This window comes from Chamaea fasciata, unplaced genomic scaffold (genome assembly GCF_029207755.1).
Source record: "Chamaea fasciata isolate MVZ Bird 193981 ecotype frontalis unplaced genomic scaffold, bChaFas1.0.hap1 SCAF_10, whole genome shotgun sequence".
Taxonomy (NCBI): domain Eukaryota; kingdom Metazoa; phylum Chordata; class Aves; order Passeriformes; family Sylviidae; genus Chamaea; species Chamaea fasciata.
The window spans coordinates 32,735,491-32,749,617 of NW_027094095.1; the positions used below are offsets into that span (position 1 = coordinate 32,735,491).

Here is a 14,127-nt window from a genome sequence, read left to right on the forward strand (position 1 = left end):
TTGGCAATGTTGGCAGAATGGACATTCCTTGGAGTTCTTGAAAAAATTACTGGATACATGAGACTGTACTGGATCTAGTTCTAGGCTCCCCTGCATAAGATGGGGACTTAAAGGAAGGAGTCTAACACATGGCCACTAAAATATTAAGGGCCGGAAGCATCTGTTACTTGAGAAGAAGCTAACTTTTTAGCCTGGACAAGAGAAAGGTTGGGTAATTTTATCTATGTATATAGATAAAAGATAGGATGCACTTAAGAGGGGGGAGCCAGCCTCAGTAGTACCCACTGACAGGACAAGAGGCAATGGAAACGAATTAAAATACATGAGATTCCACTGGAAGACAACTTATTCTTTTATTGTGACAGATGTCATATGCTGGCAGAGGTGGTGGAGTCTCTATCTGACACTCAAAATTCAACAGGTAGTTGAGTCACTCAACCTGCTCTACCTAAGCCTACTTGGTGTAGGTGGGTTGTGCTCCATAATGACAAGAGGCATGATCAAACCTCAATAATTCTATTAATTTATTTCCAATGTCCCTCCAAAATGTTCTTGCCTCTGTCTGGTCCCTTTCATGTCTCATCTGAATTTAGTGCTGGATGGTACAATTACTGTCATCAGGTATAAGCTCTGCCATCCTTACCTCTTGGGTAAGCTACCTGGGAAGTCAGTTCTTTAAAGGAAGTGTTTAGTCTCTATAAATTACTGACTTTCCTCCAGGAAGACTCATACTGCAACATCTTTGGTAAATATTTGACACGTATAAGAAACAGACCTTATTTTTGACTGTCCTTTGCAACCCAGCATTATATGTAATATTTCCTGTTTGATGCTCCTGCCTGCTATAGTTCAGGGGGAGGATGTGCCAGCATCAAGAGCTGGTAATCAGGAACATAATCACCTAAGACGGTTTAAATTAGGAAGCAAGAGAGACAGTTTTGAGCAAAAAGACAGTCATCTTTGCCCATTTTACTTGTGACTAAGTTCTTGCATTTGCTTTCCCACAGAACTGAGGAAGGAAACCAAAGTTATTTCTAAACTCTGTCCCGTTTGCTGTGATTCAAGAAAGTGCACAGCTGGAGTTAGCGTACCTTAAATTTACCGCCTGTTTCAGAACAGACGATCCGCGGCAGGCAGCACGCCGCAGCCGCCCCCGGCGCCCCGAAGGGCGCAGCGCAGAGCACGGGGCCCGCGGCGGGCAGCGCCGCTCGGTTCCGCGCAGCCGCCGCCGGGCGGGCCCAGCGCGGCGCCGCCGGCCTGCGCCTTCCGCCTCGCCTCTTCCTGTGCGAGCGGAGAACATGGTGGGTGCCGGGCTGCGCGCTGCGGCTCGTCTCGCCTGCGGGACCGCGCTGTTTTCTAGCGCGCGGCCGTATCGCCCTTGGAGGAACGCGGGCGCACCGGGTCCGCCCGGGGGGCGGCGGCGGCGGCGCTCGCCCCCGGCTCTACAGCGGCCCCGGGAGCGCGCGGGCCGGGCCTGCGGGGCCGCGGGGCGGCACGGCCGGGCCCGGGGGGGGGGCTCCTGCGTCCGGCGCTTCGGGTTATTCTTGGCGAGCTGGTGTCATTTTTCTGCTTTATTGCAAGGTTCGGTTCTCAGCTTTTCCCAGGGAAGGGTTTAGCCGGGCTAAACAGTGATGGCGTGAGATACGCAACCTGACCTAGGCTCAGCATAGCTAGAGAGATTTTTTTTCCAGAATCGCAGTCACCGGTGTTGGCTGTATTATACCAAGTTGCTAAAACGTTTTGACCTGATATTGCAACTGACTTGTCGGCGCTTTTTACAGGGGACACCGCAAAAGGATGTTATAATAAAACCCGATGCTCCAAGCACGTTACTTTCAGAAAAACATGCGGACTATATAGCTTCATATGGAACAAAGAAAGATGATTATGTAGGTATCAGTTTGTTACAGTACAGCTGTGGTTTTACTAACAGTAATAACCTTTATTTATTCGCTCAGAATTAAGGATTAGATGCATGTTGACAAGCTAATTGGTTTTTTACCCTGCAATCCAAAGTATAACAAAAAGATGCCTTTTTAAATTTCTCTAGGTCTGTGATGAGTTTTGGCATGTATTATCTGACTATAAATTTGAAGATTATCATTTTAGCTCTGTAATTACCCTGAGACCTGAGAAACAAGCTACTAGCATCTTCATCTACTAGAATGCACAAGTAGAGTTGCATTTGCACGTTACTCTTTTGATGGGACAACTTTAATCAATTTTATAGTCATAAGTGGTAAGACATAGTCCACAACAATGGGATTTCCCCTTCCAGCAGGTGAAAATTGTCAATAACTGCTTATGTGAAGAAAAGTTGTACTTACCTTAACTGTTCACAAAAGCACACCAAGCACTGTTGCTTTCGATTGTACTGCATGTAAAAAATAATGTTTATGTAGTGTAGGGGATGTAATCAATGTAAGAGAATTCAATGCTTTGAACTAGAGAAAAACAGGGAGGAAGGGAGTGTAGTATGTGTTGGTATCTACATGTGCATTTTCCAGTATGTATGAGTGTGTGTATACACGTGCATGATGTACAGAATATCTGTGAGTGGCTGATGTGTAGTTGCTAAACGGATGGAAGATGGTTGACTAACTAGAACCTATTGGTGAAAGTTAACTAATGTATTTCCATTTTGCCATATTCATGGTGTGCTTATCTGATCAAGGCCTAAAATAATGCACTGTTTAGGAATACTGTATGTCGGAGTATTTGAGGATGAGTGGTGTGTACTGGGGGCTGACAGCAATGGATCTCATGGGGCAGCTGCATCGAATGAACAAAGAAGAAATTCTGTCATTCATCAAATCGTGTCAACATGAATGTGGTGGAATAAGTGCCAGCATAGGTCATGATCCTCATCTTCTGTACACCCTCAGTGCTGTCCAGGTAAGTGTAGCAGGGTAATTTTAGAAAACAGTGTTTGTGATTAAGATTTTGATGAATGCAGATTTATGAACCAGTTACTGTTGGAAGCCCCTGGCAAAAACGATTTCAGTATCTTATTGGAAAAAAATACCTAATCGACAAAATCGTAGGATTTAGCTGTATTACTTTCTAAACAATGTCATATTTGGGAATGTTTTACTTTTAATGGTCAATTAATGGTTACTGTACTGCATTGTTGCCAATTTCATAAGTTATCTTAAAATACTCCTTAGCTACAGGTTTTACTGGAGCATTTTATAGATAATTTTTCATTTTGTAAATTATTCTTTGTGTAATTCTGCTGAGGTGACAGATACATATGACCAGAATAAGAGTAAAATCTTTTATGTTTATATGAGGTTTTTCGTACTAGTCTGTTGAGCACTTAATTTATTTATTTGGGTGCATGCTGATAAGAAGTAACACTCAGTCTTATTTTTTCACTGCGACTATCTCCATTATAGACTATTTTCCCACTACTGCTTGTGCCTTTGTTTTGTTCTGTTTTTGTTTTGGTTTGTTCTGCTCATGCAAACCATTGTGTGAAAAAGTACTGAAAAGGCTAAAACACTTCTGAACAATTAGCTTGATTGCTTGTGGTGTGCATCTCTCGTTCTGTCTTATGGGTAAAGTATTTTAATGGCATTACAAATAATATGGCATTCTTTTCTAGGCAGAAACTATGCTGCATTTAAGCAGCATAGTTTAAGGTATTTAAGGTATTGAGTTTGAACCCCTTAGGTAGGACAGAATGCTCTAAGGTTGATCTTTATTACCACTTTAGCACTAGAATTACTCTGAATACTGTGAGAACCAGGACACTAAAGTCACTTCAGCCTGAACTTTTCCAAACTGTGCAATCCAGCTCCTTTCACAAATTCCCATTCAGTATAAGGGGAGGGTACAGTTTGAGGTTGTTATCTTACATCTCTAATATCTTACATATTAGAGATGTTAGTTCTTAAATATAGACTTGATATTACTAGGAGATATTTTCATGTTAACTAAATTGAGCTATGGCTGTGCAAACTCAAAAGGTGTTCACAAATGCTGATGTAAAGTTTTTGTGGTAAACTTAACCAGCACATCCTAATGAGGATGCTTGGTCTTAGTCAACAAACACTGTTTAGTCCTGTCTATGTATCCGGGATGTTTAAAGGGTCACGTCATATGTTCTTGTGATCACAGTTATTAGTAATTTGTTCAGATTTGCATTTAGGGTTCATGCTGTAATTATGTATTTCCTGTTGGAGTTGTACATTCTTTTTTTGGAATTTTCCATAAGACTTAAATTTAATCTAACACTTGAAAGACTCCAGCTCACTAGGTTTAAAGTCAGAGTGTCCAGTGTTTTTCAGGATTGGTATTAAAATATTGCTTAGTTTGAACTGGTTGGGTTTGGGGTTTTTTTTTTTTTTTCATTTTGTTATATATAATAAATTCTTAATTATTCTCTTTACTGATTATGCAAGTTATGAGGAAAAACATGAAGTCAGATGGGGCTCAGAAAGAGTATTGTTGTTTTCTCAAGGTCATTGGCTGCTGAACCCCGTACTTAAGCGGGGACAAGCAGATGACCCGGCCTCTTGACTAACCTGCGGGAATTGATCTGGTGTCAAGGCCTTCTGCCTCTCCTAGCTGTGCTAGCCACATGGCGTGTGTGGGTGTCTGAGCTTGACTGCTTTGCCTGAGTTTCCCCAAGTGGCCTTTCCACCGGAGAGGCTTACTGGGATCTAGGCTCCAGCTCCTAAATAACACAACACCACAACTACTAAAGTGGAAAAAAAGTTTACTTTAATAAACCTTACCAAATAGTATTCACAGTTAATTAAACCAAGTCTTTTATAAATCCATGATATTTTTTTGCTATGAAATAAATTTTTAAAATTTTTGCTTCTTTTTAATTGTTACTGTGTCTTTTTTTTTCCTCCCTAGATTCTTATCTTATATGATAGTCTCCATATAGTTGATGTAAATAAAATTGTTGAATATATACAGAGCTTGCAGAAAGAAGATGGATCATTTGCTGGAGATGAATGGGGTAATTTTTATATCTTTTAAATGTAGTGTCTAGGTTGACTTGTGTAAGTCCGTAAACTTAAGTTTCCTTCAGTGATCTTTTTGCATATGTATTATACATGAATACTTTTATTTTCTGAGTCATAAAAAAGAAGGGTTTGTGAAGGACAGAATTATGTTTCATTCCTTTAATAAATATTCGCAACTTCAGTTCCACTCTTCTATTAAGAATAAAGTGTCCAGTTCTTAAAGAAGAAAACTTCTGGGCATTTTTAACTTTAACAGTACTTTGATGTACTAGATACGCTGTTTCATAAGGAATGTTTTATACTTGCTATTTGATGGTAGTTAGTAATGATCTATATCTATGTCAACTGTGAAAGGTTTTTTTGCTATGTGGGAGTGAGAAAAACTGAGTTTATACTCATGAACTTCTGTTAATAGTGATTTTGTTCCTGCATATAAATTCTTTATGAACAAACATGTCGTTTTTAAGCTGTGCCATAAATATTTAGTTACTCTAAAAGTATTTATCACCATAGAAGACCTAAATTTTAAGAAAATCTATTACATATCACTCTTGTTCAAGTAAAATTCAGCAACTGAGATCTTAGCAGTATATGTATGCTACCTGTAAAGGTAGATGATATTCTGTGTGCTAAATTGGTTTATAGTTTGCTGCGTCCTTTTTGTTGAAATATTGTCACAAGTGTATTGATTGCACAATGGATTGACATTATTTCCAGGAGGCTCAGCTGAAGGACTGTGATTCCTGATGTAGGACAGGGCAGAAGATGTTTGGTTTATGTGTTTCAGCTCATGAGTTTCTTAAGAAGAAAAGTCTTGCAAAAGTTCAGCCAAGAAACTGAATGTTTGCAGCTCTGTTCAATTTTAAATTGTGACTTCAAGTATTAATTGTCTGGAGTTTGTGCTACAAGAGTCATATTGGACTTGACAGGCACTCTTTCTGTTATAGGTGCAGGGGCTTTGATTTTTCTTCCAGGTACAAATATGCAAAAGAAACTTGTAACTTTAATTAGATTTCCCCTAAAACAAGAAATGGCTTCTGCTTCTGGCTGGACTTAAGACAGAGCAAGAGTTGTCACATCATTTTTGCATTATTTCCATTGCTCCACAATTATCTGTAGAGCACTACAGATAAACTCTAAAATTAAACAGTTGTTTGTAAATTACCACTAGCTGAATTGATTTGGATATATAGCTGTCCAGCCCTAAATGAGTTGTTGACTTCTGTGAATAGTAAAACATACAGATTACTTAAATTCTGGGGAAATAATTGCTAAGCTGGAAAATTAAATTTTACGGGGGGATTTTTTTAGCCGATTTTTGTTTTTTGATGTGGAACCTAGGATTTTTACATTTTCTTCCTTATTTTCAGTAGTGATTTAAATGTATGTTTATTGAAAAAATAATCTTATTTCATTCCTTACCCCCCACATTACAGGAGAAATAGATACAAGGTTCTCTTTCTGTGCTGCAGCAACTCTTGCACTTCTGGTAAGTCTAAACCATCACTTGCACAAGTAGAGAATTGATTGGTACTGCTGAAGTTTCTGCAGAAGATCAGCTTGATAGAATATCAAGTGCATTAGTTATTTTCTGACTTGCAGGGAAAGCTGGATGCTATTGATGTGGGGAAAGCAGTGGAATTCGTTTTGTCCTGTATGAACTTTGATGGAGGATTTGGTTGTAGACCAGGTTCCGAATCACATGCGGGACAGGTGAGTTTCTCTTTACTTGGAAATATTTTAAATTAGCAAGCATCCCGTACTGCCTGTAAATGTTTCTTTACAACGTGCTGGTATGTTAGTTAAAATAAATGAACGGATAAGTAATCTAATCTGAGAAGGCGAGTCGAGACTCGAGAGTTTAGTCTAGGTAGAAAAAAGATCATAACAGGACAGCTTTTAGGACTGCATTTCAGTCTTCGCATAGTGATTTTGAAATTGCTAGCATCAGGATTTTTAGAGAATTTGAAATGGCTATCAGTGGAGACAGTGGACAAGATTTTTAACTGTTTCTGACACAGATCATAATGAGACATAAAGGTCAATCATATAGTACGTTTGAGATTTATCAGCCAATGAACCCGAATAAAAATGAGACACGAATCCTGTCAAGCATAACTTAATTTTTTGAGGAAAGTCAGTTTTAAGATGACATACCAAACTTCGTAATGGGAATATTTATCCACGAGAATTGTTAGTGTTACGCACTCTTATTGGTGACAGTGAATTCTGAAGAAAGCTCAGTAAAATAAAATCAATTTGAGAAGAAAAAAGTGGGATAATTTGAACAAATTAAGGAATCTCCTGAGGAAGACAATCTAAATAACTTCTTTCAACAGGAAATTTACATAATTTAAATAATTTGAAATTTAAATTTACCTTTCATATTTTAATTTCTTTTCATGGAAGAGTTTAGTGCACTTAACCTGAATGTTGAAAAAAATCAGCTTTTAATACTGTTGCAGTTACCCATTTATTTTGCATAATTATGGTGCGTAACGCCATAGCCAGGATTCACCTCATTGCATGAAAATACTGGAGTACTGGAGGCATTTTGTTTACAAGTGTTGGGTTTCCTGCCCCTTCTTTGTTTAAAATCAGGAAAAAAAGTTAAATCTGTTACATGTATTTACTTTATAGTTTTATGTACAGTAGCATTGCCCATATAATCTGAAAGGCTAGACTATGTTCTAGTGTTCAAGGATGTCAGTTCAACAGCTGAACCCACTCCGTTTGCAGCTGGCATTTCCTGTGAGGATTAGATCTGTTGCGCTTATTCACATACTCCTTAAAAATCTCTCTCTTTCACCTCCATGGAAATTCAGTCATTTTCTGGGAATGTTGCCAAAACTGATCTCCTTTTATGACCGAGTGACCTGCCTAGCAGATGAGAGAAAGGCAGTGGATATGTCTACCCAGACGTGAGGAAAGCTTTTGACATGCTTTCCCACAGCATTCTGCTGGAGAAGCTGCGGCCCATGGCTTGGACAGGTGCGGCCTTGGCTGGGTGAGAAAAATACGCTGTGTGGCCAGACCCAGAGAGTAGTGGGGAATGATGTTAAATCCAGGTGGCGAAGGGTCACAAACGGGATTCTCCAGGGCTCAGGTTTGGTGCCAGACCTGTTTGATATCCTCATCAGTGGTCTGCACAAAGGAATCGAGTGCATCCTCTGCAAGGTCACAGGGAGGACCAGTTTGTGTGGGAGCTTTGATTCATGTGAGGGCAAAGGGGTCTGGACAGGCGGGATCCATGGGCCAAGGCCAACTAACTGTGTGATGTCCAGCAAGGCCAAGTGCCGGGTCCTGCACTTGTGTCACAACAACCCTGTGGAATGCTCCAGGTTTGGGAAGAGTGGCTGGAAAGCTGCCCAGCAGGAAAGGACCCGGGGGTGCTGGTGGACAGGAGGCGAACATCAGCCCAGGTGTGCGCAGGTGGGCAGGAAGGCTGTTGCCATCTGGGCTGTACCAGTCCCAGTGTGATCACTGGAGCAGCGCCACTGCTGTCCCCTGTGCTGGGACACCTCCGGTCCTGAGGGCAGTTTTGGGCCCGTCACTTCCAAAAGGACATGATGGTGCTGGAACATGTCTGGAGAAGGGTCATGGAGCTGGGAAGGCCTGTGAGGAGCAGCTGAGGCTACTGGAGTGTTTAGTCCTGAGCAAAGAAGGTTCAGGAGTGACTTTACTGTTCTATAACTACCTGAAAGGAGGTTGTGGCAAGGCCTCTTCTCCCAGTCAGTTAGTAACAGGACAAGGGAAAATGGCCTCAAGTTGCACTGCAGGGAAGTCAGGTTGGATATTCAGAAGAATTTCTTCACCAAAGGAGGGGTTAAGCGTTGGAACAGGCTCCCTAGGAAAGTGGTGGAGTCTCCATCCCTGGAAGTGTTCAAAAAATGAGCAGATGTGGCACTTCACGATACGGTTTAGTGTTATTTGGTGGCATTAAGTTAAAGGTTGAACTTGATTTTAGACATCTTTTCCAGCCTTAATGATTTTATGATTCTTGGCTTTTTGTGCTTCGCTGCTTTCTTAGTGACCACATGAAATGTGACTAAAGTATGTTGTTGGACCGTAAATGTCGCCTCCCAGGAAAAATGTTATTAATTTGAAACATAATTATTAAAAAGGGATTAATCAAGGCAGATACAGTACATGGCACTTTGAAAGTAAGTGCGACATGACCGAACATCCAGGGAATTGCCAAGATAGTAAATGATCCAGATTTGCCTGTTTCTGCTAGGGAATTCATTTGGTCTTTCGTTTACTCTCTGCAAGCGTTAGGGTAAAAGGCAGGTACAGGAATAAACCATAGACTGGATGCAGAATTTTGATAAAAATTTTGCCTGCAGAAGTCAGTTTGACCACTCTGGCTTGAGAGTCTGTGTTTTTAAAATAAAATTACATGGCTCTCTCAGAACTCCTAGGATCATTTTCTAAACCTTGCATCAGTGTCTTTTATTAGTAAAATACTACTGCTGTGTAATTAAATTGTGATACTAGTATTTTTTACAAAAGCGGCTGTAACAATAACATACTTTTCTCAGGGAAGAGTCGTTGAAACTAAAAGTTGGAATGTGTGCAAGCTTATTTTGCATGGTTTACATGACAGTATCGCTGCTTTGAGATCTTCCTGCATTTAGTCTGCTCAACTATACTTAGTTTTTTAATACACAAAAGATTTATGTCTGTAATTTTAGATCTATTGTTGCACAGGATTTCTGGCTATAACAGACCAGTTGCATCAAGTAAATGTTGACTTGCTGGGTTGGTGGCTTTGTGAACGTCAGTTACCTTCTGGAGGTCTCAATGGACGACCAGAGAAGGTATTGTGTGGCTTCTTTTCTTTGTTCAAACCTCAATAGAGATTGTGTTTTTGAAGCTGAACTACTTCTGCAAAATGTCATGACTTCTATAAACATTTAGTAAAATTTTCAAAGAAGTCAGGCCTTCATCCTGATTCTTTCTTTTGTTACTAACACTTGTCATGCAGTTCTCAGTATAGAAAAGTACACATACTGAAGGATGTCTTGCTGACCACTTAAACTGTTATCCTGTTAAACTGGGTCTTTAGTATTTTGTGACTTTGGGAATGGTCTTTTCTATAGGATTTGAATAAAAATTACAGTTTTACTGGATATAAATCCTGAGTGTCGTAGTGTTCCACATCACACTAGAAGTTTGTGTAACCTAGAATAATCTCTGGCAAATAGATAATCAACCAACAGATTCCCCCGCTTCCCCCCTTGCCCCCAAAATACAAATAGTTTGTATGAACTTCTTTGTATTTCCTCTTGAAAAAAGTGCTGTGGTTTTTCAGCTTCTCTCACAGAATGTGAAGTCTTTAAAAATCACATTCTTGTGGTCTTGTTTATTGAAGAAGGGAAGAAGTTTGAAAAAGATATTTTCCCTTCCTGAAAACAGTAGTCTGCTGAAAAGAGTTTCTGTTGAGAAACTCTTTTACTCCAAAGACAGTCTCAAGTGTTGTGTCTCTGCAAGAGTATTATGGCCGCACACCTGGTAATGTGCAAAATTAACCGTTAGATTTGCAACATTGTGTTTAAAACCAAATCAAATACTAATCTGCTTCTCTGCTTGCCAGTTACCTGATGTATGTTATTCGTGGTGGGTGCTTGCTTCTTTGAAGATGATTGGTAGGATACAGTGGATTGACAGAGAGAAACTGCGCTGCTTTATTTTGGCTTGCCAGGATGAGGAGACTGGAGGATTTGCTGATAGACCAGGAGATATGGTAAGTAAATATTTTTTCTAAATAAAAAATGCATGAAAATTTCAACTGGAAATTTCCACCATTGCTTGAGTGCAACTCAGCTCATGGTCCAGGTGGATTTTGAGTTTTCCAGAGGCTGCAGTTTACTCTGAAGGAAGAAGAGGGCAGAATTGCCATTGAAGGTGTACTTGGGGAGCATTCTTTATAATGCGCTTGTATCCCCCAGTGAAGTCAGTCACCATTCCTTACAAAATCTGGTTTGGTTCCCATAACACATCCAACACAAACCATTTCTCACAAGACCGTTTGGAAGATCTGTGTAAAAACACTATTTGGTGATGGGTTTTCTGGTGGGTGTGTGGGGTTTTTGGGTTTATTACTGTTTTGTGAAATGACTTGCAAGCTGAAGTCTGGTGTCGGTTAAGTAGTCCTCAGCTCTCTTGGTGGTGTCATCTGATCTGAATAAATAATGATGAATTATTAAGAATCCCTATACACGAACTTTCATTCTTTGCTAGCCCAGCCACTGAATGAATCTTGTAGCTGGTGTTCGTCTAGCTGAGGGAGGAAGAAGCTTTCGTGATAACATTGTTGAGAGGCTGGTGGTATGCATTTTTTGCTTGTTGAGAGAGCTGTTATGATTTAGCCAGTCTGTTCTCTCTGGTTTCAAGTGGAAGTAATTGATATTGTCCCAGTGAAATGACAAATAAAGTTTGTATCTTTCAAGAGTGCTGGACAGATAAAGTAAAAAGTCTTATGAGAATTCATTGCAGCTCCTATTGAACACTTGGCTTATCTGTTAATGGTCTGGTGAGGTATTAGCCATTTTAATTGCACCATAAATGCACTAAAAAGTAAAGTAACTTTTTATTTCTTTGCAACCAGCTACTTTATTCCCAGTTGGGGAAAAAAATCTGTTAACTTCGATCTGTCATTTGGAAAGTGTTCTTGTGTTCTTAAAATAGGAAGAGTTTTGTATTTCGAAGGAGCTTACAGGAAGACCTTTTCCCTTTTCAGAATTCTCCAAGAAAAGCCCTGAACTTGAACTCTAAATGTTTTCTAGCTTTGAGTACTGAAATATTTATGTCTTCTTGGAAGAGCAGCTCTGCAGAACCTTTTCTCTATATCTAAGGACAGCACCTTTGGAAGAATTTTTCTACATTATATTAACAATAATTTCATGTAATTTTTATCTGTCTTCGATTGCTGAAGTGCAGAAATTTCCATTCCTGTAGAAATGTTGATGCCCAGGTTTTTGCTTTGTTCCTGCAGAAACTCATTCCTAACAGATCTTGTCTTTTTGGTGAATTCTGCTTTTGGGTTGTTTTTTCATTTGTTTGTTTTGGGGGTGAGAGGAGGTGGTGGTTGTGTGGTTTTAGGAGTATAGGGTTGGGGGGGGGGTTATTTTTAGTTCTGAGAAGTTTTCTAGCAAAATAGGTTGCTGCTTCCCTCTCAAGGCTTTACAGCACAGCTCAGTATTTGGAGACCATTAAAGAGCATTATGATGTTTCTGAAGAACAAATGGGGAATTTATCAAAGTGGTACATGTAGATGATCTAGTTTACTTTTAAAATGTTAACTACCTTTGCTTCTACCACCCTGTGATATTGCATGCTAATAGACAAATGTGAGTGCTTTCTGTCTAACTTAAGAGTTGAAAATTGTCTTAGCAGCAGATAATTGGCAAGCATTCCCTGGTAAATCATAGTACTGTAAATGCCTGCTCTGGAAATTGTCTTGCCTGTCAACACATGTTAGCACAAATGAAAGATTATTCAGTTGCACTGTTTTCCCCAGCTATGGAGATTTTCAGTTCTCTTGCTGGCAAACAAAAATTTCATTCCATACATGTGAAAAACTGTTTGACTTTTGTAAACAGACACACGCTTTCTTTTTCCTCCCAGGTGGATCCATTCCACACCTTATTTGGTATTGCTGGACTGTCTTTACTAGGAGAAGAACAAATTAAGGCTGTCAATCCTGTCTTTTGTATGCCAGAAGATGTCCTTCGAAGAATAAACGTACAGCCTGAGCTTGTAAGCTAAGCCTTGGAGGGACAAAAGGTTTATATGACCAATTGCTTTGGTTTTACTTATCTCATCTGTGAAACTGTCAGCATATTCTTCTTTCAGATGTGTTTACATTATGGAAGTAAAGCAATAGCTTTGCTGTGGACTTTGTCACTTTATAAAGTGTGTCAGAACAGGCTGGTTCTCATAATCTGAGTGTAACACGTTCTTTGGTTGTATTCTAAGATGTGTAGAAACATTTCAGTTCTGTGTCTAAATGTACGGGCCTTGGCTTTTCTTTTTTTTTTTTAATATTCAAATCAAAGCTTGACTATGTGAATGCTTACCTTTTCTATTCTTGTAATATCAACCATGTTAGTACTGGCCTTCATACAGGCCTCTTTTGCTGGTGGATCATGCAAAGCACTTTAAGAAAACCAAACCAAACCAAAAAAACCCCCAAAAAACTCCCAATAAAATCCTACCTAAGCCATGCACTTAATACCACACACTTATGTATTTAATTCTTCCTGATCACATTTGCCATCACTTTTCTACACTGAGAAACAGCTGCTTCTTCTCACAGTAATTCATGCCAGTAAAACCGTAATTATGGTACTTACAAACATATAAATGTCTTCATTTATTGATGAGTCCCTTAGACAAAATTCCACTGATACTTGAAATGCAGCATACCTTGAGTATGTATAGTGAAACTTGCTAACATTAAACATTCTAGAGAAGGTCTCTTGTCAGACAGTGACTTGTAATTAAACATAGAGTTGATTCTAAATTTGTTGCTGGGTTGAAATCCTGCTTTTGTAGCCTTTAAGATACTAATTGTCAACACTTGATTATGGTGTAATTGAAAATAAAACTAGCTGTGGACAGTATTTGTTCTCTGAAGGGTGAAATCCTATTTGTCTTCATAGAAGTGCTAAAATTGCCTCAATTTACATTCCACACATCCTAGCTGAGACTCAATGATATTCCATTTGCAATATACAGTGAGGTAATTATGAAGGGGAGGAAGTCTTTGATAATCTCTGTACTTATGCATAAGTAAGGCCTAAAGTTGTTTCACCTGTACTTCACTCAGCAGAGATAGCCACCCAAGATTTGGCCTGCACAATTTTCATACTAGCAGAACTATATATTGATGTGTAGTCATTTAAAATAAAAACCCAAAATCATTGAATAGGAAATACTGGTTTAGGCTAGTGTATTGGGAATTAATTTGATAATAGTGAAGACTGCTCTAGCCATGAACAGCTTTTGAACCAACCTCAGTCACAGTAACAAAAGTACCTTTTAGCACTTCAGAAGTAAAGGCTTTATCTTGAGTACAGCAAAACAGCCCAAAGTCCAGTTTGGCTGGAGAGAGTGCCTTAGTCATGGCAGTCAAGTGAAC

The 14,127-nt window shown here is 39.4% G+C and overlaps 1 protein-coding gene and 1 non-coding gene across 3 annotated transcripts; both read left to right on the plus strand.

The window, feature by feature from the left end:
• Positions 1-1,265: 1,265 nt before the first annotated feature.
• On the plus strand, positions 1,266-13,609 carry RABGGTB (Rab geranylgeranyltransferase subunit beta). 2 transcript variants are annotated; one of them, XM_066193053.1, is made up of 9 exons: positions 1,266-1,301; positions 1,782-1,889; positions 2,698-2,895; positions 4,870-4,975; positions 6,419-6,471; positions 6,585-6,695; positions 9,677-9,802; positions 10,579-10,728; positions 12,612-13,609. In XM_066193053.1, exons 1-9 carry the CDS (start codon positions 1,299-1,301, stop codon positions 12,750-12,752), a joined length of 996 nt encoding a protein of 331 aa, XP_066049150.1. In that variant the 5' UTR covers positions 1,266-1,298; the 3' UTR covers positions 12,753-13,609. The 2 variants fall into 2 exon arrangements, with proteins under 2 accessions (XP_066049150.1, XP_066049151.1); XM_066193054.1 differs by lacking the exon at positions 1,266-1,301 and having other exon boundaries at positions 1,826-1,889; positions 2,675-2,895.
• On the plus strand, positions 2,050-2,132 carry LOC136294976 (small nucleolar RNA SNORD45). The gene has a single exon (XR_010722562.1). It is a non-coding gene; the product is annotated as a small nucleolar RNA SNORD45 (small nucleolar RNA).
• Positions 13,610-14,127: the final 518 nt, after the last annotated feature.

Bases quoted from the DNA above. Each gene is read 5' to 3' on its own strand.
- RABGGTB (XM_066193053.1), top strand. The intron at 6,472-6,584 runs GTAAGTCTAAAC...TCTGACTTGCAG, and splicing joins CAGCAACTCTTGCACTTCTG to GGAAAGCTGGATGCTATTGA. The intron at 10,729-12,611 runs GTAAGTAAATAT...TTTTCCTCCCAG, and splicing joins CTGATAGACCAGGAGATATG to GTGGATCCATTCCACACCTT.